This window comes from Pollicipes pollicipes, unplaced genomic scaffold, assembly GCF_011947565.3.
Source record: "Pollicipes pollicipes isolate AB1234 unplaced genomic scaffold, Ppol_2.1 Scaffold_6138;HRSCAF=7277_pilon_pilon_pilon, whole genome shotgun sequence".
Lineage (NCBI taxonomy): Eukaryota > Metazoa > Arthropoda > Thecostraca > Pollicipedomorpha > Pollicipedidae > Pollicipes > Pollicipes pollicipes.
Window position 1 is genome coordinate 37,619,384 of NW_023596818.1, and position 27,862 is coordinate 37,647,245.

General features: G+C 54.2%; 2 protein-coding genes and 1 pseudogene across 2 annotated transcripts; 1 reads left to right on the top strand and 2 right to left on the bottom strand.

Annotated features, from left to right (window-relative positions):
- LOC119105691 (armadillo repeat-containing protein 1-like) overlaps nucleotides 1–2,471 on the top strand; it is a 39,761-nt pseudogene extending 37,290 nt beyond the window's left edge.
- On the bottom strand, nucleotides 2,114–16,225 carry LOC119105650 (28S rRNA (cytosine-C(5))-methyltransferase). The gene is made up of 11 exons (XM_037229110.1): nucleotides 16,052–16,225; nucleotides 11,261–11,468; nucleotides 10,652–10,702; nucleotides 10,037–10,331; nucleotides 8,408–8,541; nucleotides 7,940–7,999; nucleotides 7,031–7,146; nucleotides 5,851–6,023; nucleotides 4,386–4,543; nucleotides 3,427–3,805; nucleotides 2,114–2,130 (listed from the first exon to the last, which is right to left on the bottom strand). The coding sequence occupies exons 2-11, from the start codon at nucleotides 11,411–11,413 to the stop codon at nucleotides 2,114–2,116; spliced, it is 1,536 nt and encodes a 511-aa protein (XP_037085005.1). The 5' UTR covers nucleotides 11,414–11,468; nucleotides 16,052–16,225.
- An 812-nt stretch (nucleotides 16,226–17,037) lies between these two features.
- On the bottom strand, nucleotides 17,038–27,605 carry LOC119105690 (putative serine protease K12H4.7). The gene is made up of 10 exons (XM_037229161.1): nucleotides 27,334–27,605; nucleotides 25,252–25,436; nucleotides 24,789–24,970; nucleotides 24,028–24,263; nucleotides 22,780–22,915; nucleotides 21,934–22,090; nucleotides 21,234–21,390; nucleotides 20,477–20,609; nucleotides 19,146–19,315; nucleotides 17,038–18,636 (listed from the first exon to the last, which is right to left on the bottom strand). The coding sequence occupies exons 1-10, from the start codon at nucleotides 27,338–27,340 to the stop codon at nucleotides 18,518–18,520; spliced, it is 1,482 nt and encodes a 493-aa protein (XP_037085056.1). The 5' UTR covers nucleotides 27,341–27,605; the 3' UTR covers nucleotides 17,038–18,517.
- Between the last annotated feature and the right edge of the window lie 257 nt (nucleotides 27,606–27,862).

Consider the following 27,862-nt stretch of genomic DNA (forward strand, 5'->3'; position numbering starts at 1 on the left):
TCTTGGATGTCAACAGGAGATGGTTGAAAGGGGATAGGGTGGGGAGGTTAGGTTAGGCTAGGCTAGGCTAGGCTAGGCCAGGCCAGGCCAGTCAGGTCAGGTCAGGTCAGGTCAGGTCAGGTCAGGTTAGGTCATCTGGGCCCCTGCTCTTGAAATCTGGTAATACTAAGTCCCTAAACAATCCCTTGATCAGGCAGCTGACTCCAATGGTTACTACCTTCATGCTGATAAAATTAATTGTGATCCAGTGTTGCTGTGGTTATCTAGCCTGCCATAAGTACTTTGTTGTCTCAGATAAAATGTATCTCAAATTCATTTCATGTAGCATTCACTATATGGTCATCTGGCAGATCAGCAAGCATCATTGTAGGACTATTTGACAATGCTCATGTTCATTCCAGGTGATTTTCTCACCACAAAGTAAGCAACCAACTTGATGCCATTGCACGAATAGTATGATGGCTGAATTGAAAACCAGGTTAAGAACATAACATACAATGCACAGCAAAGTTATGAGCCTGAGTACATCTACATCAATACTTTTTATTTCATCCTTCTTTCTGTCCATCTCTGTGTGTTATTGCTGTTGTGCAGTACAAAAGCCAATACCAGCAGTTGCATGGCTTAGGGAGTGATCTACACTCAAATTGTAGCATGTATGCCATATGTGTTGAGTGTGCCCTCCACCATATGGGAGTTAATGACAGTACACTCTCCCATGCCTTGGAAGGCAACCAAAGCTGACAGCTTTCAGTGGAAAACTGAGTTACCAATGCATCTATCAAAGACAAACCCAGTTGATTTTATGGCAGTTTTTCATGCACTTTAATTAATTACCTGTGAGGCACCATGCATTATATGCTGATCTTGTTTGCAAAAATTGTGTACTGGTGGTGCAGCTATCTAGGATATTCCACTGTCTTTGTGCTATGTGATAGCCCACTTATTCCTACTTTTTTGCCAACAGGATTGTTTTCTGCTCCAATCCTTTGATACTCCTGCCCAATCAACCTGCTTTATGGCTAAGGAAATGTCCTGGTCCAGAATGTGTATACATATATATATATATATATATATATATATATATATATATATATATAACCACCACTGGAGTCAATCCCTAACATGCTGGCAGATTGAACATTTTTGTGTTTTGACTGCATAAAATGGCATCAAAACAGAAATATACCCCAGTCACATTTAAGGTGTGGTAACCTCTGCACACATGTCTAAAGGGCAGCACTTAACTTGCAGGGTCTGCACAATGTCAGAAGCTGGAAACATGACCCTGCAAACCCTGCAGCAGTACAAAGAGCTCGCTGCAGACAAGGACAAGGCATCACTTCTGGCCAAGGACAGCACAGTCGTGCAGTTCCTGGCCTACGTGCTGGAGGACCGCGACGACCAGATCGTTGGGGTGGCGCTGGAGACGCTGCTGCTGCTGTGCGAGGCCGAGTCGTCGCGGCGCCAGCTGCAGCAGACGTACGGTTAGTGCAGGCGCTCGAGTGTCTGCGCATGAGGGATTGCCCGGCGGCCGTGCTCTCGCAGACCGAGGCGGCACTGGCGCACCTGCGGCGGCCGGAGCCGGGCCAGCAGGACAGGCAGGCCGCCCGACACCGGCCGCGGCCGCCCTCGCGCCGCAGCAAGGTCGTGACCCTGCACGTGACCGGCCTGGTGACGCCCGAGGACCGCGACGCCCTGGAAGCGGCGCTGGTGCGCGTGCGCGGCCTCGTGTCGATCGTGTACGACATGGGCCGCGGCCGCTGCACGTGTCGCGTGCGCGAGCACGTGTCGGTGGCGGCGCTGGGCGGCGCCGTGGACAACACGGAAAACATGGCCGCGTACCACGTGGTGCGTCGGATCACGGCCGATGGTGAGGAGGAGCAGCTGGTGGCCGTGTCGGAGCGCGCGCGTGCCAGTGAGCAGGCGCGGCCAGAGCCGCCGCCTGAGTACCTGCCCGAGGACGACCCCGACGTGACGCCTGGCGAGGGCGCCGTCGCCACCGGAGACTTCTTCAAGTCGGCCACCGGCTGGCTGTCGTCGGCCAGCTCTTACCTCAGCTCGGCCTTCTACTGGTGACGAGCTGGAGTAGGGGCACTCATCTGGTGACGAGCTAGTACTTGGGCCTCGCTACGGGTGACAGGGTGTGGGCGCGCTTCTGTTGGGCTAGTGTCCAACGCGCTCTCGGCATTTGTCTGGTGACGACCTGGTGCCAGTGCTCTCTCCTCGCCTGGTGACGAGTGCCCTGTCGCCAGTGCGCTGTCGTCGCGCTCTGACTTGGCAGTGCCGATCTGATGGGCGCCTGGGAGCGGCGCGCAGAGGGGATGTTAGAGAGCCGGGCTCTCCGCCGATGCGTGGCGAGCTCCCGGGGGGACCAGCAGTGTGATGAACTCTTGCCGGACTGTGTGTGCGTGTGCGTGTGCGTGTACGAATTCCAATCATGTCGGCGGGACATTGCAATGGTAAATATATGCGGGATGGGTGTGTTAGTTGTACCGAGCCGTTACGTCAGTTTCATCCGTCTAGTGATGACGCGGTCCTCTCAGTATTGCGACGGATCTGAAGTAATCCGGAACCCATCATGCGACTCAAGTGGAGATGGGCTTCTCCAACAGTCGTCCAAAACCCCTCACTGCCGATTGACGACCTGCACGCTGTTGGCTCAGCGGGCGCATCGTAAGCTCTGTTCCACGTGGTTTTCGGGGCAAGTGCAAGTGGCACCAGTCTTGGCAGTAGTGCAGATGTCTAGCCTATGGGGCGTCTAAGCACCTCTGCAGTTTGTACTCGCGCCGAAGCGCTATTTACCTAACTGTTCTTCCTCTGTCTACCTTCCTATGACTGTATTTATTGTTGGGGTGTAGATGTGTTTGAAAGACACGCTTGATTGTCGGACGTAAAATAAAAAGGCCATCAAAAGTTGCCTTTAAATCAATCATTGGTGGTGGATGCGCATGATGCAGTATTGTACACGTGTTCATTCAGGAAATATGTCTGTGTCGTTCATGGTGCCAGATAAACATGGAAATCAAAGCTGTATTACCAGCAGAAAAGTCGAACAAGTTATAGCAGTCGCATCACCGTGCATCCCTCCTGGCATGCCGGACGCGATAGCTGGTCACTTCAGGGCCCTGGGGCCTTCTTTCTCGCCAGACTTCTTCTGCGTTTGGACAGTCTTTTCCCCGATACGTTCTTCATACTCACCGCATGGGTCTTCATTTGAGGGTCTGAATGGACTGACCTCTCTGGCGACCTGCACTGGGCTGGCTCTGACGGGCGCCTGGGCACCGCGGCCGCCGCTTCGCCGCGAACGCCGTTGGACTTGGGCGCCCGCTTCTTCTTGCCCGTGATCGAGCTTGCCTTGTTTTTCGGTCCACCTGCCTCGTCGGCGGTCCCGTTCGAACCCCGGCGGCCGTCCTCCCCGGTCACCGGTGACTCCCTCGTAGACTTGGACCGCTTTCGCTTCTTCGGCGGGGGGCGCGCCCTCACCGTCAGCCGATCCCACAGTCTTGGCGGTCTTCCCGCCAGCACGTTTTCCGGTTGTGGTCTCCGCTGTCGCCCGAGCCGTCTCCGCGTCGCATGGTTGCCGCTTCCTGGTCTTGACCTTGTGCTTGCCCGGCCGAGCCTCGTTTTCGGCAGCCCTGACGAACGTCGCCACGAAGAAGCCGTTGCAGAGGTCGTGCTCGGCGCTGGCACGCAGACAGTGCTGGCCGTCGGAGAGCGAGGGCCGGCCGCGGCCGGGCCAGGAGGCCGGCGCCGTGGCCGCCAGCCGCCAGCAGGGCTGAGCCGCCAGCGTGGCCGCCACCACCTGCACAGGCGGGGTCGTGGCGGGTCAGACGAGGTCACGGGCTACGGTGAAGAGGTCGTGACCAGGTTCGCAAAAGGTTACGATGTAAAGAACATGAGCCACAGCTGGGGTCGGGCGTCACCGTGACCAATGCGGAGGCAACGATTTGGGCTAGACAAGGTCACGACCCAATGTAGTAGAGGTCACGATTATGCCCCGGTTAGCAATTAAGTCTGATGAGTGGACGAGGTCAGGACAAAGACCAGCAGACATCGACATGACCGGCGGTGTCGTAAGCGAGTCACGGCTTGAGCGTCTCTTGCTACCAGGGTACGAGCGCAGTAACGGCGGGGAATTTCCAGCCATTCCATCTCATCAGTCATTCCAGGATGGCCACCACAAAGTTTCCACAACATACGTTACATGATATGATGTTACAACATACGTTACATGATGGACGTGATACGTTACAACCCACTCGGTGCCGGCTGCATCGCGGCGTAAACTAAAGGAACTCGTAAACCACCGTAACAAAGCTACCACCAAAACCGTCAAGCACGAGAAACGCTCCCCGGCGACGGCCGTGTCCGGCTCGACGCACCTGTTCGTTCTCGCGCTCGGTGACGCTGCAGGTGGAGTAAACTACTCGTCGGACGGCCGGAAAGCTGAGGGCGTGGCGCAGCAGCATGCCCTGAAGATTTGCCAGCCGTTGGAGACGGTCCGCCGACACCGAGTCCGCCGACTCACGGCCTGCCATACCTGGGGACGGCAAGACGTCAGACTCTGGCCTGCCATACCTGGGGACGGCAAAACATCAGAGACTCTGGCCTGCCATACCTGGGGACGGCAAGACGCCAGAGACTCTGGCCTGCCATACCTGGGGACGGCAAGACGTCAGACACTCTGACCTGCCATACCTGGGGACGGCAAGACGTCAGAGACTCTGGCCTGCCATACCTGGGGACGGCAAGACGTCAGAGTCTCTGGCCTGCCATACCTGGGGACGGCCAGACGTCAGAGACCCTGACCTGCCATGCCTGCGGACGGCAAAACGTCAGAGACTGGCCTGCCATACCTGGGGACGGCCAGACGTCAGAGACTCCCGTTCCGCGTTGATTGGAGGCAGGGAAAGGTCAAGGACTTTGGTCTGCCATGTCTGGAGATGGAGATGCCAGATACTCCCAGTCCGCACTGTCTGGAGACGGGGAAGTCAGGGACTCAGGGACTCCTGGCGCGCGCTGCCTGGAGACGGGAAAACAGAGACTCGCGGCCCAGTGGGCTTGTGAACATGAGGTGTCCGGTGGCCCTGCCGGGTCAATATCTTAAAGGGAATGTTCCACATCTGAAAATACTGAAGCAAGCATCAGATGGTATGAGATAAGCTCACTTTAAACTACTGGTATGCTTCCAGTGAAAAATATTACAATAGACAACACAATTTCTCTATATAGTAAGTATGCCTCTTCATACATCACTGTTTGATTGCGTCATTATACATTTCACAACACAGATTAGGAGCCAATGGAGTCTGTTTTATCTGGGAACGTGCTCACAAACGCCGGGTATGAACAAATTGACGAATATATTTGTCTTGACCTTGATCGCCACGCGGCCAATGAATTGGCAGGATTTGAATGACGTAATTATGGCGTCATGGATGCCGAGTAACCTTGCCATAGTCTGCACGTAAACGTCTGCACAACTTCGCGGGCGTGTAACTCAGAAACTAGATGGACTAAGATCTGAAAAAGAGCAGGGCTGTGAACTCCGCCGAATGATCTTCCAGATGGCTATTTCGGTTCAAAGCCCCATACAACTGTGGACCACTTCCTTTAACAGTGTCTGATTCCGAGCAGGCAACCAATATCCTACCCAGACCTGTGCTGGAGCAGGAGGGTTCAGCAGCGAGGAATCGCCGGAGCAGGAGGCGTCCAGCAGCAAGAGATCATCTGTGCCGAAGCAGGAGGGGTCCAGGAGCGAGGGATCACCTGTGCTGGAGCAGGAGGGGTCCAGCACCGAGGGATCACCTAAACTGGAACAGGAGGTGCTCAGCAGCGAGGGGTCACCTGTGCCGGAGCAGGATGGGTCCAGCAGTATGGCTGTCAGCTGCGGGTGGTCGGCCGGCTGCAGGCGGAGGAAGTCGCCGCAGATGAGCCGGCAGTTGGTGACGCCGGCTCGGCGCAGCATCCGGGACAGCGTCTGGAACCGGGCCTGGTCCCGCTCCACAGCCACCAGCGTCCTGCCGACCAGACGCGGTCGGACCGCAGACGGGGTCACATGGAGAGCGGGTCAAATGGTGCGCACGGTCAGATGGCCAAGGTCAGATGACTGGTGGGGTAGACAGACGGGGCCAGATGGAGAGCGGGGTCAGATGGTGGGCAGGGTTAGATGGCGGAAAAGGTCAGATGACTGGTGGGGGGGTAGACGGCAGACGGGTCAGATGGCGGGCAAGGTCAAATGGCGGGCAAGATCAGATGGCGGGGCGGGGGTCGGCGATACAAACATCAGTTCGCATGGATCTCTGGCATTCTTGGTCTGTGCGCAGATTTCGGACTGTCAACTTTCAGGCCGATCCTCCGAACGCATTGACAGTTACAGTCATGTAAACAATCTAAGTAGCATTACAACTGGCGTACTGGAGAGGTTCTCCCAAGAGGGATCAAATCGGGGCTATGGGCCTTTCAGCCAAGGGCCCATTTTCGTCGCTATAGAGGCCTTCCTTTATGCTTCGGGGACTCTCAGGCTTGGGATACCATTTGATGCCTCGATGGCCCGTTTTTGGTGTTTTTGAAAATCTAAAGGGCGCCTTAAACAGCTGCACATGTACTGAGGTTTTTGGCCCTCGGCTCCCCGCCCAGGCACGGAGGGGCGGGGGGGGGGGGGGGGGGGGGAGGAGGTATGCCCCCAAAAGCGTCCTTCGCTACGCCCATGTAACTGCCCATCCGTTCGAATTAATTATCAATCTGGCATTTATACAGATGAAATATACGGCCAATGCTACACTGATCGCGTTCAATCTGATTACATGACGCGTTATTGTAACAGTACTTCATGTTGCAATTTCTCTACCGGATCTGCAATTATTCGCTCTTGCTTGTTGCTGATTTCCGAAATACTCGACCGGGAGGTTGCAACGCTTCACCTTGCAAAACGACAGGTGTTTTTGGTGTGACCAAGACACTTATTCGTAAGTTCTGACCTCCTTACCCCACCGCACAACCCTGTTTTGAACGTCGCCCGACTCACCCTGTGTTCTGCATCATGGCCGCCAGCTGAGACGTCTTCATGCCGGGCGCGGCGCACGCGTCCAGGACCTGCTCGCCGGGGGAGGGCGCCAGCGCCAGCGGCGGCAGGCAGCTAGCCTGGCGGGCGCACGGACAGCACGGTCATGACGGCGACACAGAACACATACCGAGGCGGCAGGCAGCTGGCCTGGCCGGCGCACGGACAGCACGGTCATGACGGCGGCACGGAGCACACGCCGAGGCGGCAGGCAGCTGGCCTGGCCGGCGCACGGACAGCACGGTCATGACGGCGGCACGGAGCACATGCCGAAGCGGCAGGCAGCTGGCCTGGCCGGCGCACAGTGAGGGCGGCCAGCACGGACAGCACGGTCATGAGGGCGGCACGGAGCACACGCCGAGGTGGCAGGCAGCTCTGCACCGGGGTGCCGTCGCACACGCCGCTATGCGAAAGGGCTCGAGTCTTCCCCGCGTTGTAATAAAAACTGGATCATTAGTCACGCAATGGCGTAAATCTTACGGTCACCTCTGATGTCACGCGACGCACCAGTCTTTCGGTATTTTAAATTTCCTTTTTATTTTAGTACGTTTAGCATTTTTTATCCTCCTGTTGGCATATGAGGTACATAGCAAGACAACACACTAAATTAGCAGCCCCATAGCGCTGGCATCACCTCTGTTCTGTTGTCATTGGGGCTTTACGACACACTCAGCTGCTGAGGCTATATAGCGTCGCCTGCCTTTCACCCTGGCAGGAAGGGCGGACATCCCTGTTCTCCGCTGGTGGAGTCCAGGTGAGTGGTCCAGCGCGGCCTCCGCGCGCGGCCAGCCGGCCGTCGGTGTCTCACCATTGTCCTGCAGAATGAGACAGCCGCTGCGGTATAGCTGGTGCTCGTGCAGCTCCGTGCCAAGCGGCGAACACCAGCAGGGCGGGCACGTGCAGATCCAGCAAGAACTGAGACGGTCCCAGCGCCTGCCGGCGCAGCGGTCGCCCGTGACGACACGGTCATGCAAGGAGCGTCACATGACCAGGGCATGCCACACCCAGCGGCGCGGCGCCAATGTCCACACGGGCTTGTGGTCCTCGCTAGCCCATGCTACCCTGCCAGTCTAGGCGATCTGCAGATTCAGTCGTGAAGCAATTTCTACCTGACCATCCTACCCGGCTTGGTCTCAGCAATGCTTACGCGCTTCGCTGACGACGCGGTATTACGCGTCGAGCGCCCTTATACGGATATATAAGTCTTTGGTTTGCGCGCCTGCAGAATTTACCGACTTCTGCTCGGAAGCCTCTGTGTCAAAGTAAAGGATTCATTCAGCCATGAGCAGAGCAGCCACTCGTTGCCATGACAATAGACCTAGCAGCCCGCCCCTGACGCACCTTGACAAGAGCTATGAACTCCTCGTAGCGGACGTCGGCCGGGTACTCGACCCGCTCCCAGCCCTCCGCCGTCAGCTGGCGCGTGACGTCATCCAGGGAAGCGAGGAGCGTGTTGACCCGCGCGTACCGGGGCGCTGTCGGGGTACGGACGGTCATCCACCGCCAGCGCGCGAGGCACGACAGACACGTGGCAGACACCAACGACAGGCACAACCCCTGCCGGCGACTGGTTAACAGTCGCTGCTGATCGAGGATCACGGCAGGGGAAATCATCGCGTAATTCAGCTGGAAGTTGCTAGGTGAATTCAGCACGAGCTGCTGCAGTGGCAAATTCGTTACAGTCGCCATCTGTTGCGTGATGTAACACAGACGCACTGGACATTAAATGACCAAGCTGAGCGAAGAGTGATCACTTCATGTTTATCCAGCACCAGCTCTACAACAGGGGCGAGCGACCCATGACTGTAACAGCGTTGGACGCACCCCTGTACCGATTCCACTTGATGTGAGCGCTATTAAGAACACAGCGTATCGATCAGTCCTCGTGTCTTCCATTATTGGCCTGGTGTGCCCCAACTAAGGACCCGCCCTTCCAGGTCCAATAGAGGGGGCGCCGACGGTCGAGTAATGAGACGCCGTATCGAGCCAGCTGTGGCGGTACGGTGTAAGGTACTCGGCTCGTGGTTTTGCCACGTCACTGGCGATACCACAGTGAAATCACAGAACTCTCCAATGGCACACAGGCAACGTGGCACCGCCCATTCAAACGCAGAGGAGGGCATGGACGACGGTGTCTTCCTTTCTTTGGTGATCTCACTGACCCATAGAACGCCCACATTGCAATCTGTCCAATATATTGCCTTGCCGTTCTCAGATACCAACATTCCAATTCGCACATAAGTCTTTGCTTTTACTGCCTAAAAGTCGTCCATCGTTCATGAACAAACCTGCCCAGTTTCGTATCTGATCTTCCCGGCGCATACAAAGTTCCATATTCCTACAAACGCATGACGAAAAAATCTAGTGACGGTCCGCGTAAAGACCTACACAAGACAACAACTGACTTCGTGCAAGTACACAATTCGTGTTCAGCAGCCTGAGGACTGAAACGGTCTTGTAATACCTGGCATAAATGCTAAATCAGAAACAAATCACAACATGCGGACCTGGAATGTAGCCCAAAACAAGGCAGTGAATATTGTATTAATGTGCACCCTGACACGTTCGATCAGACCCGGATAACCCCGCGTAAATTTTCTGCTTCATGACGGCCGACCTCCGGACCGGCAAGGCCTGTGATCACGTGGTTTCACGACAACCGACTCTGTCGTCACAACGAACGAGCAGCCACGAGGACAAGCAGAACGGAGCAAGGCCACGCGCCAGAGCCTGGTCCACGTCACCACAGTCGGCATCGTCCCACTGGCGACTCGATTCCGTTGTCCACGCCCGTGTCCGCCGGTCGGTCACCGACGCACCTCCGTTACTGTGAGGTCGACACTGACCCTCCCGCGGTGAGGCCGCCACTGTCCGCTTCCGTCACGGTCAGCCGCCCCCAGCGCCGCCCGGGCCTCTCACGCCGCGGCACTGCCCACGGCACCGCCGGCGCTCACTGCTGCTTCTGCCGGCTGGCCAGCTCCTGGCGGCTGATCTGCCGTGGCGCCGAGGCGATCTCGGCGTCCCGCACCTCCTTGTACGCGCCCCACACGAACATGGCGATGAGCGCGTGCACGGTGAGCACTGCCGCCGCCGTGCCCCACAGGTAGCCGTGCTCGGCGTAACCCAGCCGATCCTCGGCCACGTGCACGGCGCCGTAGAACGCCACGAACGGCAGCGTGAACATGGCCACGCTGTAAACGAACAGGTTGAGCAGCACGTTGGTGCGCGTCGTGCGTCGCTCGATGGACGAGTGCATGAACCGCTCCTCCGGCAGACTCATGGCGGCGGCGGCGGCGGCTGACGCGGCGGCGGCGGTCACACCTGCAACCAGGCCGGAGTCAGCGGCCGGGCGCGGCGGCGGTACTCACGCGGCGGCGGGGCGGGCGACGACGGCGGCGGCGGCCGGCGCGACGGCCGCGGCGCGCAGTCGGTCGGCGTAGCGCAGCACGGTGAGCACGGGCCGCGCGCGCGAGCCCAGCCGGCCGGCGCCGAACAGCAGCTCGGCGGCCAGCAGGCGGCCGTGCTCGGCTCCAGGCCGGGCTCGGCGGCGAGCAGGCCGACCGCCGCCAGCGCCGCCTCCACGGCCGGCGCGTGCTCGACGGCGCGCGACACGAGTGCCAGCAGGCGCCGGTACAGCTGAGCGGCGGCATATGTTACCAGGGCGGCGTCAGCGAACGACGCCGGCTCGGCACAGCACGGCTCCGCCGGACGTGCGGACGCATGTCGCTGACACTCGCCAATGCAAATGCACCATTTTCTATAGCATGTCTTTCAAATGAAATATTTAAAACCAACTATAAAAAGGGGCCGCCCATACATCACGTTACGATCCTTTACCCCCTCCTCCCCCCCCCCCCCCAATCTCCCACCCCAGGTATCCACCCCGATAGCACACTGGTAAAGCCGGCCAAGAGATCCCTCTTTCCCGGTCACAATACTGCAAATATTTCAGCACGAATTACAACCACGTAGGGGAAGAACGTTGCGCTGTCCGAAACCACCTTCTCTTCGTTTGCGCTCCATCAAAACCCCTCACCGTCCATGCGTAATACAATCTATGAACGGCGCCAAAAGAAGCATATGACTCGTTTTATAAACCATCCTGTGATGGAGACAAGCTGCGGGCGATTGATGAGCAATGGAAGATCCGAAGGGGCTCAACAGCAGGGCCTAGTGCTGGATCATGCGACTTACTCGCTGTTGACGTGTGGCGTACACCAGAGTCTTCAGGCTCCCCTTCTTTTCTGAATACGCTTTGAGGATCTTCGCCCCTTCTTTGTACAGATATGGGAGCTTGACAGAGTGCTGGTATTTCGATTGTTCTGCTGTTTCAGCTGGCACGTCCATCAGGTATTCATTAAAAGTGCTAGCAATCCTCAATACGCTGACTTCAACCACCGCTCTGAAAAAATAGTCCTGGGGTCCAGACGAGAAGAGCATCGTCATCCAGGTTGGATAAGTTGCAGCAAACATTATGAACAGGGATTTCTGGAAGATGGAAAAAAAACATTTTCAAGCGTATCAATAATTGTCACCAGTATTATGGTGAGTGTGACCAGTATTGGGTAACTGCAGATGCCCGGGAGCATCCTGCAAGTTAGTTCAGTTCAGTTCAGTTTATTGCGGTTACATCCTGGAATACTTCCAGACTTTTCATAAACCACGTCAAGATTAAAAACAAAAATAAACGGTAGGCAAGGAAGAACAAGCTCACAAGTTTCACAATTCAAACAACAAAAAATTCACAAACCAGCGCAGCAGCCTAGCTCAGCTCAGCTGGTCACCTCGCTGCATACGGTGCATCACATCTGCATTGTAGCGAGGCACGTGCCTGGTGTTTTGCATACAGGATAACAGACGGTTAAACAATTTTGCAGCACCGTGGCTAAGCCTACGCTTCCCGGCGTTCGTCCCGGCTCGCGTCACTTTACGTTGTCCTGTCTGTCGAGTGCTGTAGTTGTTCTGGGCGGCCTGGTATAATCCCCGCAAGTTTGTCGGTTGTCCTGTGTGGAGCACGGATTTCGTAAGAGCTAGTCAGTGATATTTTAGTAGATTTTGAGCGGACAAAACGCCTAAACGTGTTGCTTCCTCTGCAATTGGATCGTACTTCTTTTTGCCTGCAATGACACGGGTGCAAAAATTGGTGCCGTATGTTTCGTAAATGGATATACAGTCACGAACTGAGGATATCACAAGTCCTTCCATGTTTTGCCGCAGAACATAGCGCAGAACAAAGTAGCTGGCGTGGATGAGGGCAATGAGTGTACCAGCACACTTAGCTCTCAGTTGATCAATGTGTGGTTGAAAGCGAGGTCTCTGTCAATCGTGAGACCCAGATTTTTGACAGCTCTGGTTTCAGTTACTGTCAACGTTCCAATTTGGATCGTAGTTTTGGGAAAATCACGAAGCATAACTTTTGCTCCAATTACCAGAAGTCGAGTTTTTGCCGCCTTAATCTTCATTTTCTGGTTAAGCCAGTAAACAAATTCTGTGAGAGGTCTCCTAACGAATGACAACATCTGCAAGCTGCTCTTTACAGCCACTAATGAGCAGTCGGGTATCGTCGGCAAGCTGGACCACCGTAGAGCTGTCGGTATACAAGTTCATCTCGTTCGAGAATATGGAAAACATTAAACAGCTCAGGCTTCCACTTAAATGTCTCCAGTTGTGTTCGGCAGTGACTCGTAGAGGGTTTCACTTCCGTCCCTAAGAGCTATTCTCACCTGTTGAGTGTGTCTCTCAAACTAGTTATCTAGCCAATGGCTGTCTTCGCCGTACATATTTAGCTTGCAAAGTAATTTTCCGTGATCCATCACGCCAAAGCATTTTGAACGATCCAAGACCACAAACAGAGCAATTTCACCAGAATCCATCGCACGATGCACATGGTCAGTTACTACAGTAAGGGCTAACCACTGCAGCGTCCCCCCAGATCATAAACGACGCGTTGTGCCCGGTTGTGTCCTTTCTAACCCCATCGTGCGTTGCCTTTGGAGGTGGGGGAGTGGGCCAGAACTGTTACCATGTCGAAGTTGGGTACAATGCGCACATGTGCTGTTCTTGCACATGCTGAAAGATAAGCCTATGATAAAGAAGCAGTATGTCGTTGACGTCAAACTTACGTCGGTGGCAGTCTTGATGCGAACGATGACAACCACAACTTATGTCCGTAACAGCCGAACGACATCGGAATTCATACGCTGATTTGTCGTGTAGAAGTTTTAACGGCAAACTTTATTGCCTGTAGATGTAATGTTGCGTGACAGTGAGTGTAATGTTGCGTGACAGTAGATGTAATGTCGCGTGACTATAGATGTAATGTTGCATCCATAGCGGCCACGTGTTAAAGCAGCGACGCTTCCACTTAGTTTTGTGTGAAGAAGTTTCCTCGTGCAGTATTTTATCAGCCGAAGATGCATAATGCAGTAATTTTCACAATGAAGCTTGAGTGAGCAGAAGTGACATCGTGTAACAATTTTGTCCGTAGCTACTTTGTCTAGCATGTGTAACATCGCTTAAAGTTGTTTCCGTTGAAGTTTTGTGAAAAGTGTAGAAAATATGTGAAAAAGTGCAGAAATCGTGTCGCGGCAAACATGAGGCTCACACCTCAGTAGAAGCGGTCGTGTACTGACATGTTCTCCACCCATGCCTGTTCAGCTTTCATTTGAGGAGCTCCAGCCCCTCCCCCATCAACTTTGAGAAGAGGGCCAATCCGGGAATAGAATTGCTTGTTGTCGCGTTCTGGGACAGGCTGCATTTTTTTTCAGAGCTCAGACCCCCTCCAACTCATTTCGAGATGTGACGCCTCTACGATGCACCACATGACATTATGGTGTCCGAACAGTCCCAAGGCCTTTCCTCTTAGCATGATAATGGTTTTGCCACTGAAATAGCCTCAATGATGTTGAAAACGTTGGAGATAACTTTATATTTTTCAAAAGCCCGTATAATTATGACGCATTCAGTCAAGCTGCATGACGTGCTCAAAACGGAAGTTCTCAAGTCCAAAACGTTCTGTTTTTGGAGATAACCATAAATAATGACATGAACTAAAAAAGCATCTACTGGATCAGCAGCATCAATAAAACGCGTTCTCTTCGAGGTGTGGTTACGGACGAGGCTGCAGTCCATCTCGTAACGCCAAACATCCGGAAATGGTGTAATGAGCAGCCCATCTCGACCTGCTGGCGTGCCTTTCACGGGCTTATAAGCCTAGTCACTAATCATACCGCCAGCAGGTCTTCAGAAAATATGCCACCATCCTAAAAAGTTGTGCTGGAGTATTTTGAGGGTACTTGCATGCAGTCAGTTTGATTAGGCGCGAAATACCCGCAACACTGCAATATCAGCGAGGCTACTCTTCCCTATTCGATTTACGTGGGACGTGACACATTGAAAAAGACCAGTCCAATATGGCTCCAAGTCAGGTCAAGATATTAGCATCCTAAGATTGCAGCAAAGCTGAACCCATTTAAATGTACAGAGAGAATCCTCCAGCGGACCATACAGCTGGAGTGTACACCAAGTCTGGTGGCTTTCAAGTTTGGAACTGCGAAGTCAAACACGAAGCCAACAGCTTTGTATTTTGAAACCTGAAGCTGAATCCAAAGCCAGTGGCTTGGAAGCTCGTACACGCGGTGCCCAAGCCGAAGTCAGGGGCTTTGAGCTTTGGAAAAGGGAAGTTAAAGCTAAACTTATCAATCACCTTATCATAAAACTAGGAGGCCGAAGAAGCCATAGTCAGTGCTAGAGTAAAATGTTGTTTCACAGCAACAAAACCATTTTTGGCATGAACAAAACCACCACTATGACATCTGCTACAGCTGTATGGGACAAGAGAGTACCACCTGGGTTTGCAGAGCAATCAATGTAAGGTGTTAAGGTAGGTGGAATGTTTTTTGCTTTACAACTGCCTTGTGTTGTGTTATTATACACCTATGATTTGCACCAATTGGTTCACCAGCCATCATTAGGTGTCAACTGTCCCTAGAAATGACCAGGTGCTATTGAGCTCTCAGTGATGCATGTGTCATGACCTTGAAACTTTGTGAGGTATGTTGGAGTGACCCAGCTTGCAAGGCCATTTTGTCAGGCACAGTCACTACTGCAGTGAAAAACCATCATGACAAAGCTAAAGCCAGCATTTCAAGATCACAAGAAACTGAGGCAGAGATAACAATTCAGAATGCAGTCAGCTGTTAATATGACCCAAACCAAAGTCTAAGCCAGCTGTCTGAAATAACAACAAATGCAAGCCCCAGCCAGGCATGAAAAATGTTCTGCAGTTGGATCTGAATTTAAAGCTATTGGAGGAGAACTTAGGCTTTCTGAGAAAGACAAACTAGCTGCCCAAAATATCTGCTGTCAGTACCACCAGATCAAGGAGCAAATAATTACATGTTAGTAACAGTCCGCAAAAAAGAAGCTGTAGATCCACTGGGTTATGGAGCTATTTTAACTAAATAATATTAGAAAGAACCACCAATGAAGATTACATGGAACCAACTATATATTTCAGGTATGACCATGACTCACAGCAGTCTCAAAATCACACTATGTGAGCTTAACAATGAATTTTGCATAACATAGTCCTAAAGCTGTGAAGGAATGAATTTCTGGAATCAGACCTCATGCTGAACAGGGTCTGTTGTGTGTACACTGAGTCTACTAGCCAAATATGGCGTCCAGTTTCACGCTGGAATTTGGCAGCAAAGTTTAGCCTACTGCAATGCTAGGCATTGTCCATCCAGCCCATAGATCTCAAGACCTTGAGCTACTGGCCTTAGGACATCCCAGCCAGGTACAGAGCAATCACAAATGTCATGAAGGATTATAATTTGGATGATACATTTTCCCTGCCAGCCATATGATCACTTTGACTACAATGACGAGCAGTCAGCACACCCTGCAGCGGATGACTAAGTGACAGATTAACTAAAAAAATTCCTTAATCCCGAAAAACTGGATCTCGAATGACTAACTCACACTGCTATCCTCCAATGGTGACCCTCTTCGCTCCTTCAACGAGCCAGTACTTAGGGTGACTCTTCAATAAATTCACGCGCCACGAGACCAAACCTCTTCGCGTGTTGCGTTTGTATACCTCCAGTAATTCTACTCCTCGCTTTACCCATAAAGCACGAAAAGCATGCCTCAGGAACTCACCACCAGTCCACATAAAAAATGCGGCAATGAAAAGACAGCGTCCACCAAAAACCTAGCGGCCTCACGAATGCACGTGATGCGTCACAATCGGTATCAAAATGGTAGCGCATAATATGGTAGCCGCGGATAATTTTGCTTTACTGCTTTATTATTCCTTCCCATGCCAACGAAATGTTGACGCAGTGCCGCTTACCTTTGGCTTCCATTGAATGGACATACACGGTCATTTAGAACCAGCTCAAATGGCGGTTGTGTACAGGAGCATGCAGAAAATTAAGCTCCGGGCGTTCATCATGATGTGGACATGTTCACCTACTGATCACCACCTGCCAAATGCTTACAGCCTTTTCCTATTGATTCAACAGTCGAGATTGGGAGCGACAGCCTTTATTCAGTACGGGCAGAGAAAATCGGCAAGTCAACATGATGATGGAGATTCTGAGGGCGGCTCCAATGGATGCACGTAGGGTAAGGGGGCTCGAAAACCAATTTTTCAAACAATTTAGAAACTGGCCAGCCAAGACTCGTGTGTTTAACAAAAAAACCCTCAAAATATCGCGCTTACTGTGGCAAGTGTCCGCCGCACTGCCAACTCGACAGTAAGAGCATATTCCGTGACAAATACCACTTTGTTAAAAGCAATTATATTAGCAGATTTCGGTGACACTCGCTATCGTTGAATGCTCCCAGAAATCCTCAGTTAAATAGCATTAGCGCACCAGAATGCCACCAAATCGCCAAATGTTTGGATACTAGTGGGTGTAAGATTTCGTTTGCCTTGCGACAACTAGCGTAAAAAGTTCAGCGTCTATCACACAGCACAACATATATTTATGCGCAACATTGTAATCATCGGGCTTAGCATTTGCTACGCGTGGAATCTAATGGGCTCAGCATTTTCCGACCGCGAGAATTTAAACACAGGAGCTCAAAGAAACAGATGCTCATGTTCGTGCAAGCTATCTGCACTTTCCCGATCATGCTCCTAGCGCTCACGAATGAAAGACAGGCGGCATACGTGCAAAACCGAGTACTGTATATTTGGCACTTGTAAGAGCGGGATTCCATGATGCTCCCATAGCGTAGAACATCTGACTACAACTCCTTTTATAGCACAGCCAACTTCCGGCAAAGAAGGTACACGTCTCGATGCATATACAGGATCTGTCTCACGGCCAGGTCACGAGGAAAGGCTGTACTTCGATGACCCCTGGCGTGTGGAACAACTGGAAGGCACAGGCTACTGACATACGTTCCCGTCGTACGCCAAAGGCATCTCCGCGAGGAAGAACACGACAATGACAGCGTGATAGGCATTCCACATTTTGAACCTTCGATGCATAAAGCCGATTACACATCCATGCATCTGCCTGTCATAATCTGTGGTGGATAAGCCAAATGGTACATGCACTTGGCTGATACGATTGCTCGTGCCCCGCGATGGTGATTCGAGCGACAGCTTCAGGCATTTCGAGTATTGAGAAACACACGCTCGTGCTCAAAGGTGCCCAGCGAGTGCAGAAATGGCGTGGCATATGACCATCCATCATGATCTCAGGTTACGGAACCAAGCAAATTTACAGCTGTCTTAAAACGTCGCAGTAAACAGCATAACCATAGTATGAGTAATGGCAGCAGTCATACTGCAAAGCGGGCAGCAAGCTATTGAATATTGAGCACCTCGGACATTCCCTGGGTTTCAACAGCCATATTGAGGCTTGGCCTAGCATAAATGGCGCACAGATACGTCTATAACTTGCCTTAAAAGACAGCAAGGTGTATACCCGAGAGTACAATATCCAAGCAACGACCATTTAATACGGACTGGCCAGATACTTATAAGCTCCTTGTGGCTGCGATACCACTGTCCACACTTCCAAACCGGCCGCACGCTGGTAGCGTCGCTGATCAACGGTCACCAAGGTGACCAACCGTCCGGTCGTCGTCCGGTTGGGCTCCAGTGACGTCACTAGTCAGCGATCAAGAGGTGGCCAGATGTCCGGTCGTCGTCCGGCTGGGCTCCAGTGACGTCACTGGCCCACGGTCAAGAGGTGACCCGCCGCCCAGTCGTCGTCCGGCTGGGCTCCAGTAACGTCACTGGCCCACGGTCAAGAGGTGACCTGCCGCCCAGTCGTCGTCCGGCTGGGCTCCAGTGACGTCACCGGCCCACGGTCAAGAGGTGACCAGATGTCCGGCCGTCGTCCGATTGGGCTCCAGTGACGTCGCTAGTCAGCGGTCGCGAGGTGACTCGCCGCCCAGTCGTCGTCCGGCTGGGCTCCAGTGACGTCACTGGTGGCTCTCGCGTAGCCAGGCGGTGATGAGGCGGCCCACTCTGCGCCGGGCCGCCGTCAGCTCGGCCAGGTCCGAGGCGCGCGCCGGGTACATGTTGGCGCAGTGGGCCGTGCCTGCGGGCCACGGAGGCAGCGTCAGTAGCCCACGTGCGGCTGGTGGACGGCTGAGGCGGACAGCCGCACAGCCACGTCCGTCGGTCGGCGAGGCGGACGTGCGGTGTGCGGTGTGCGATGTGCGGCGTGGTGTACGGTGTGGCAGACCAGTGCCTGGCCGCGCAGGGGTGACTGATCGGCAGGGACAGCCAGGCGGACTACACGATGCCGACACCGCTAGGAAGTCCTGCATGATGTCTATCGGCCCCGCCGGCAGGCACACTCTCTGCTACACTGAGGCTGGCGCCGGCGCGGTGCGGCTGTGATGTGACATGCACAAGAGGAAGCAATGACAGCCTTCCACCTGTCAACGCCATCCACACAAACAAAACATTACTGATCACCAGGACAGGCGTACGGCGACACCCGAATGCCTCCCAGACTGCAGACATCAGCCGCCGGCAGTCACCACCGCCCGTCTCAGCGCTTGCCGGCGCGCTGAGACGGCGCCCGGCGCGCGCGCCACTGACCGTTGATGTAGATGACGGGCGTGTGCCGGTGGCGGGTGGCCGTCCGCCCCATGGCGTGCCAAGGATCGATGCTGCCGTTGATGAACACCACGCGCCGCACGCGCAGCCCGCGGCCGCCGTAGCGCACGTTCGTCGCCGCCACAGCCGCCTCGATGAACGCCTTGTTGAACCTGGCAGCAGCGGAGGGCTCGATGTGCGTGTGGCGGCGGGAGGGGCAGCCATGTCCCGGCGTCTCTGAGCTCGCCGGGGAGATGGTGGGGAGCACTGAAGGTGGCGCACCGCTGGGAGCACTGACGGGGAGCCCGTCGGTCCCCACGTCGGAAGTAGGTGGGGTCAACGTGACGCCACTTTGCTGATGGGGAAACCACGGAACGCGATAGAAACTAATAATTACTGTATATTGTATATACATATATATATATATATATATATATATATATATATATATATATATATATATATATATATATATATACAAAATACATATAACTCAAACTCGAATTGAGGAGAGGTCGTGTGGACAGTACTCCTGCCTTCGACATCGTAGAGCCTCGGTGCTCTCAAAACCAGGGTGACGCATCCCATTCACAAACGGGCTGGTTGCAACGACACCCACTGCCCGGACCCCTGCCGGAGCGGGCCGAGCGACGGACGGGGCCGCAGCAGCGTGGGCCAGCGGCTCGTGCTGCGCGGGAGACACGTCCCCGGCCAGACGACCGAGCCACCGGCGGTACCGAGCTCGGCTACGCCAGCACCGGGGGCGAGCCCACACTCAGGAGACCGGTGCCAGCGAGGCGAGACATCAGCTGTCCCGACGACCGGCCGAGCGGCGGTGCACCGTCAGCCCGGCCTCCACGGTCCAAACGCCACATGCTACATGGTTCCAGAGCACATGACTCTGTGCGACCGCCGAGTGGTCTGGCGGGCTCGCCGCGCCAGGGCTGCCGCGGAACGGCGACGCTCTGTCAGCGGCCACCACATGGAAGCCAAAAACAAGGGGCAAGGGATACGACACGCTGGCGAGGGGGCGGAACAAGGGACAAGGAACAAGGGACACGGGACATAGGACGAGGGGGCGGGACAAGGGACAAGGGTCAAGAGACACGGGGCATAGGACGAGGGACGGGACAAGGGACAGGGGACAAGGGACATGGGACGAGGGGGCGGGACAACGGACAAGGGTCAAGAGACACGGGGCACAGGACGAGGGGCGGGACAAGAGACAAGGGTCAAGGGACAAGGGACACGGGACACAGGACACTGGAAGAAGAGGCGGGACAAGTGACACGGGACAAGTGCCCGCAGCGCCGCGGGGGCGGACATTCGCTCACTTGGGGCCGTAGGCGTCCACACACTGCTGCACGGAGAAGGCGAGCGGAAAGCGGTGGCCGAACGGCTGCCGGACGAAGTCGGACGTCTGGTACCAGCCAAACTCTGAACACGTCTGGTAGATCCACTGGCGCACTGCCGGCGACACGGTCAGCTTGGCTCGCGCCGGACAACGCTCGGCGCCGGCCTGTCCGCGCCGGGACCAGGAGTGCTTCACACAGAGAAGCCGTGCTGTACGTGACCCACTTCCCGATAACGCGGTCAGACATCGCAGCTTCGCTGGGGTAAAGGACACAACACCAAGGGGCAAGGAAAACAGTGACGGGTAGAGAAAAACATTGCCCACGATTAGGAAGCAGACACCAGACTTCAAGTAGCACTGATGGCTGCACACGGGGCGCTAAGCAAGACAGAACACACGGTGGGCCATGTGTGGACTGGCTGGTGGCTAAGCAGGCTGAGCCGGCCCTGACCCGTGTCACAGGATGAGCCGGTCCTGACTCGTGTCACAGGATGAGCTGGTCCTGACTCGTGTCACGGGCTGAGCCGGCCCTGGCTCGTGTCACAGGCTGAGCCGGCCCTGGCTCGTGTCACAGGATGAGCCGGTCCTGACTCGTATTACAGGCTATACCGACCCTGACTCGTGTCACAGGTTGAGCCGGCCCGGACTCGTATTACAGGCTATACCGACCCTGACTCGTGCCACAGAATGAGCCGATCCTGACTCGTGCCATAGGCTGAGCCACCCCAGGCACTTACTGCCGTTGTTGTCGGGGCTGTCGAAGCTCTCCTCTCGCATCTTCTTCATGGCCGACTCGTAGGTGTAGTCCAGGCACTTGTCGCCATGGGCTGTCATCAGCAGGCTGTTGACCTCGGCCAGCCGGTCCAGCGCGCCGCCCCGCCCGCTGGTCATGATCTGAGAGGCAGACCCCACCCCCTGGTCATGATCTGGAGAGGCATACCCTGCCCGCTGGCCATGGTCTGGAGAGGCAGACCCCACCTGCAGGTCATGATCTGGAGAGGAAACCCCGCCCACTGATTATGACCTGGACAGGCAGACCCTGCCTGCTGGTCATGACCTGGAGAGGGAGATTCCGCCCACTGGTCATGATCTGGAGAGGCATACCCTGCCTGCTGGCCATGGTCTAAAACAGGCCCCACTCACTGGGCATGGTCTGGAGAGGCAGACCCCACCCATTGGTCACGATCTGAGACGGACCCTGTCCATGGGTCATGGTCTGAGACAGACCCCGCCCACTGGTTATGATCTGAGAGAGCTGCCCAGGGGTCATGGTCTGAGACAGACCACATCCACAGGCCATCCAAAACAGACCTTGTCCGCCCACTGGTCTCTTCTTGCCTCGTCTCGTAAGAGGCATCTCAAGTAGCTTGCTGTGCTCGTGATCATCACGCCCTCGTCGCACCCAAGCAGCTGGCGGCCTGGTTCAGGCCAACTCACGTCGCAGAGCGTGGTGACGGTGATGTTGGCGTCCTTGGCGCCCTCGAAGGCGCGGTTGTCCTTGTTGTACTGGACGGTGCCCTCGAAGAGGTCGGCCAGGCTGGAGACCAGACTGGATACGTCCTCCGGCGCCGAGACGTTCAGCGGCGCACACAGTCTGCGGCGCAGCGACAGCCAGAGCTCCAGGCCCACACTGCCCAAGCAGCCTACGCTACCAAAATACATTTTTTTTCAGCCACTTTCTTTCAGCCACAGTTGAGTATACGTTGAGGCATAACTAAGCCTTAACAATCTTTTCTGAGCCCTGGCAAACCTTCATACTAAAAATTCAGCTTTGTTAGGTATATCATGGATGTTTCCCAGTCGTCAAACATGTCGCAAGCATGAGGAACATGAACACTCACTTCATGCTCGATGTTTCATAGATACATTCTCTCCCACAAGGTACAGCAAATTTTGAATCTTAGTGATGTATATGATATACACACACACACACACACATATATATATATATATATATATATATATATATATATATATATATATATATATCTGTCTGTCTGTCTGTCTGTCTGTCTGTCTGTCTGTCTGTCTGTCTGTCTGTCTGTCTGTCTGTCTGTGTCTGTCTGTCTGTCTATCTATCTATCTATCTATCATCTATCTCTCTATCTCTCTATCTATCTATATCTATCTATATATATATATATATATAATATTATATATATATATATATATCCATACGGTAGCGATGACCCGGCCGGCTACTCCCGACGGCCGTCCCCGAATGCCCGGGGCTGTTGGCCGGCAACATCCGCAGCCGTGGCGGGGCGCGGCCGGCTCCCTCACTGGAACTGTTTGGTGAGCTGGCCGGCGTCGCCGCCGCCGATGCGCTGCTCCAGCTCAGAGAAGGCGGCCGCCACGCCGCTGTAGCACTCCTGGCCGGACTCCGAGCGCAGCGCGTCAGAGACCACTGACAGGAACTCTGAGGGTGACCGCGGCTCGCCAACAACGGGAAGGGGGGGGGGGGGAGGGCCGCTGTAGCACTCCTGGCCGGACTCGGAGCGCAGCGCGTCAGAGACCACCGACAGGAACTCTGAGGGTGACCGCGGCTCGCCAACAACGGGGGGGGGGGGGGGGGGGGAAGGCGACGAGGGCCGCACGGAGCCCGCGGAGAAGCGCCAGTGTACACCCGTCAAAGGCTTGCAGGTACTACGGAGCCCCCGTCTGCTTCACACAGGGGGTGGACTTTTAACAACTGGCTAAAAAATGTGACGGTGAACCATTAGTAGTACTTAGCCTCTATTATACAAACGCCAAACTTGACATAAGGCGATCACATCGCACCTAAGTATCGTTATGCATCGCATTGTTTGATTACCACTGGTCTTTTCAAATACGCCAATTGCCAATACGAAATACCTTCTGATGGTCTACAGCGAGGCCAGCTGGAAACTTTATGTTACAGACAGAGCCCACTGGAGTCGCGCACCGCGTGTGGCGATGCCGCGCGGTTTCTGACCGACAGATCGCGACCCTGACCGGCGCCCCGGCCGGAGACCCCACACGACAGATCGCGACCCTGGTCGACGCCCCGGCTAAAGACCCCCCACGACAGATAGCAACCCTGGCCGGCGCCCCGGCTGGAGACCCCACACGACAGATCGCGACCTTGGCCAACGCCCCGGCTGGAGACACCCCACGACAGATCACGACCTTGGCCAACGCCCCGGCTGGAGACCCCCCACGACAGATCGCGACCCTCGTCGACGCCCCGGCTGGAGACCCCACACGACAGATCGCGACCCTGCCCGACGCCCCGGCTGGAGACCCCACACGACAGATCGCGACCCTGGCCGACGCCCCGGCTGGAGACCCCACACGACAGATCGCGACCCTGGCCGCCGCCCCAGCTGGAGACCACACACGACAGATCGCGACCCTGGCCGACGCCCCGGCTGGGGACCCCACAAGACAGATCGCGACCCTGGCCGACGCCCCGGCTGAAGACCACACACGACAGATCGCGACCCTGGCCGACGCCCCGGCTGGAGACCACATACAACAGCCGTCACGGGGCACGCGCGGCCGACTCACCGTAGAAGTTGGTCTGGGCGTGCAGCGGCGCGCTGCTCGAGACGGCCGCGTGCACCATGTGCGGGTACTTGAGCCGGTACCAGGCGGCCAGGCTGCCCGGGTACGAGCCGCCGAACGCCACCCAGCGCGTGCTGGCGTCGAGGCCGTGCTGCACGTTCATGGCGGCCGAGAAGGCGGCCAGATCGGCCAGCGCCTGCTCAGAGCTCAGAAAGCGCAGGTTCTTGATGTTCATGTCCCTACAACGGGTCAGAGGGTAGGATGTGAGGACGGAGATATGCCACCATTAGCTCTGTTATTTGCCTACCACGGTATCAGCATGCACATTTGCGCGTTTATTCGCACGGGTTTACAGCGATGTCTTCCTCTCAGAATTCCTGCACAGCAATGAATTGTACGCGCCTCTGGGGCCATCAGCCAAGTCATGTGATTTTGGTTTAACGGACTACTTTATCCGCGGCCCATTCTATGGACATCATAGGAATCGCATCAGTGTCATATCAGACAACGCCACGATCACCCCACATTACAATGATACCGCTCTGTGGCAGGTTGCCACATCACCATGCATACTTGTAGGGGCAGACCGTCTACACTATCTGGGATTCGAACCCACTGTCTGTGAGCCAGTCCCCAATCAGCGCCCTCGGCTACTACGACAGCCTGCGAACGGCTGGCCTGAACAGTCACGCCTCGAGGCTCCAAGACGTCACCAGCCTCAGCCCACTCCAGGCCGTCCCACTTGGCCGTGGTGCCGCACGCACTCGGTGGGGTGGCTCTTCCCGTAGAAGCGGTGCTCGAGCAGGAAGCAGAGGGCGTTGTGCTGCCTGGCGTACTCGATCCACTGACCGGCCACCATCCAGACGGGGCTGGCCTTGCCCTCGCCGCCGATCATCAGGAACACCGGCCCGCCCGGCTTGTAGAACGAGTCGTTCGTGAAGTAGCGCTGCGGAGAAACACGGCGTCGATTCGTCGGAGGAAAGCGATCAAGCCGCGCCAGAGACGGGCAGCATCAGCAGGCTGTTACGGCCCCAAACAATGATAAGTCGCAAGAGGGTGGCGCAGCGCCAGCGACCAACGACCAGGGCAAGGGCGATGCAGTACCCAAGACCAGGCAGCAAAGTTGGAGGAGGGCGATACAGTTGACATGATGCGGGTGGTGGCGCGGGTGTTGCGAGCGACTCGGCACAGACGAGTCGCGCCGCCGACACCGGCCCGTGACGTCACCTGTTGCCAGGTGCGCAGGTCACTGGGCTGGGAGTGGTCCAGCTTCTGGGTGAACCACTGGTCTGGTGGCAGCGGGGCATTGTGGACGTTTGGTGGTGGCAGTAGGAGGCCGTGGACGTCGTGACGGCGCAGACCGACGCAGCTGCCGCACACGGCCAACACCACCAGAGCAGCGAGCACTGCACCTGTAGAAAACAGGGCACAGTTGTGACCAGCTGTTGCCATACCAGACCTGTGGAAACAGTGATGCTTACATCCAGCGTGACACAGACGTCGCATGACAGTCGTCATATGCTTGTGACAAAGGCTACAGCAATGGTCAAATGGGTTCAGGAACAGGGGCCAGGCAATCATTAGATATCCCTAGGGTCAATCTGCTGCCTTTTCAGCTCCATCATTCTTAATCCCAAAATAGCAGGGGTGTTGCATCAATCCCCTTCATCTGTTGATGTGAAAAATGATGAATAAGAATGAGGGTACTGTACTACTATCCACTCACAAACCTAAGCTGGTTGTCTACAATATTCCCCAGGTCTTCCTTGGTGGCCAACTCTTCAATAATACATTGCCACCATTCAGAATCCAGGTGCAGTCTGGGAGCAATAATAATAAATAACTGATAGGAGCAATAACAAATCACATCACATATTCACAACATTTTCTACCCTTCCCCCAGTTATCAACTTGTAATGCTGGATGCAAACCCTCCCCCATAGGCTGTGATAAGCATAACATAATATCTCAGAAAGGTAGCATCCATGGGGCCTGCTAGAGGTGCCAAAATAAAGATGAACATGTTGCTTGTAATGAATAAAAGCAGACAGTCTTTGGTTTAAGCATTTCAAAACAGGTCAAAAGATACCTTACCATGGTTTGCAGCTACACTTAAGTGTACTGATGACCTGACCAAACCATTCTCCCCTTATTCCACTTTGGTTATGCATGATTAAAACTCCTCCCCCTTCCATGTGTAACATTATAGATGAACAGTTCATGGGAGTTCCCATGTGCATGTGCATCACCTTGCAATTTGACCCATTGAATACAAGTGGCCCTTCACTAAGCACCTCAACCAGGCAACCAAGCAGACCTTGAGTTAATGTCCCATGGGTGATATAAGCATCCAACAACACAGCTAAGTGCAGTCCCCAAACAACAAAACACCAAAGTTTTCTATAACTCAACAGCTAAATTTTCACACTCATTCTTGCTGAGGCAGGTCACTTACCAAGGGTGCAGCCAGCACTTTCTTATGAGGTAGGGGTGGGGAGGGGGAAGAGCTCAGTGGGAATGCTTACACAGGTTTTTAACTTTCTATCAGGAGCCATCTACAACAATATGAGAAAGCAGCCCTAGGGGGCTCCAGGCCCTGAACCCTCCTTGCTTTACTCCTGTCATCTAAAGATGATGTTAACAGGATTTGACCTAAAGCATGCCACATGTGATGGATGTTACTAGTCACCGCTATCCCACTGAACTTTGAGCCCTTACCTAGCACCACCCTAGCCTTCCAGCCTATCAGGAATGCTAAATCTGTGCAGAAGACTACCACTTACCCTGCTAGTGCAAGATTTAGACATGTATCCCTAATTGAGGCTAGTTGGTTACTTGATTTGAAGCTTTAAAACACCCAGATCAACTGGCCACATGACCTTGACCTGAGCTTGACCCAACATCTCAGAAGCTCAGGACCTCCACATAAAACATCAGTTTTAGGCTCACCCCATAACCCTGAGATTAGGTCTCATATTAGATTGGCTGGAATACAGCTTGTTTCATTGTCAAAACAAGTGAGCTTATCAGTAAGTGTAGTGGTTTCACATTTTTCATTTTTAAACCATTTGTATCTAAAGGGCATGCAGTGAAGTATGCCACAAAACTACAGATGATGCACAATTGGTGGTGAGTAATCACGGGTGTATATTTGAAATTTCTGAACCTACGTACATGGTATATTTCACCCTTTCACGGCGACTGACAAATGACGGTGAACTGATGCAGAGAAAACACGACTAATTGCAATAAACATAGATCCGTTTCTGAAGCCCGAATCAAATGCGTATAAATCCATTCACACCTCACCTCTCATTCTTCAAAAACTCAAACCACACCTATAAGTGTGCTTAGGCTATCTGATGATGCCTCAGTCCATTACAAACTTTATCACAAACAGCAACGCATCAACGCATCACGCATCATCCGCATCAACTTGACTACAACAATACACTTGTTCGGAAGTTCACTATCGAAACATGAACGCTGTTTTGCGCCCAAACTAGAAGCACCATATCTGAAATGAAAGATACAAAATCTAGCATAAATTGCTTATAAATCTCAACTTCGTCATGACATGATTGATTTTGCCCGAGTTACAATGCGGTTGTCGGTATAAAATCTGTGATCAATGAAATTATAGCCATATTTTTTAGTGTATACATATTTTGTGTTTATCATTGTATATATAAGGCGTTATGTACGTTTTTATATGCATATTTCGCTGACTCAAAATTGCTCGATCTACACCTGAGAGCACACGTGACACACAATCAAGCCTTGGATGACGTCATTTAGAGTCTTGATGGTACCTGCTTTTTATAGTACCTTGCCGGCG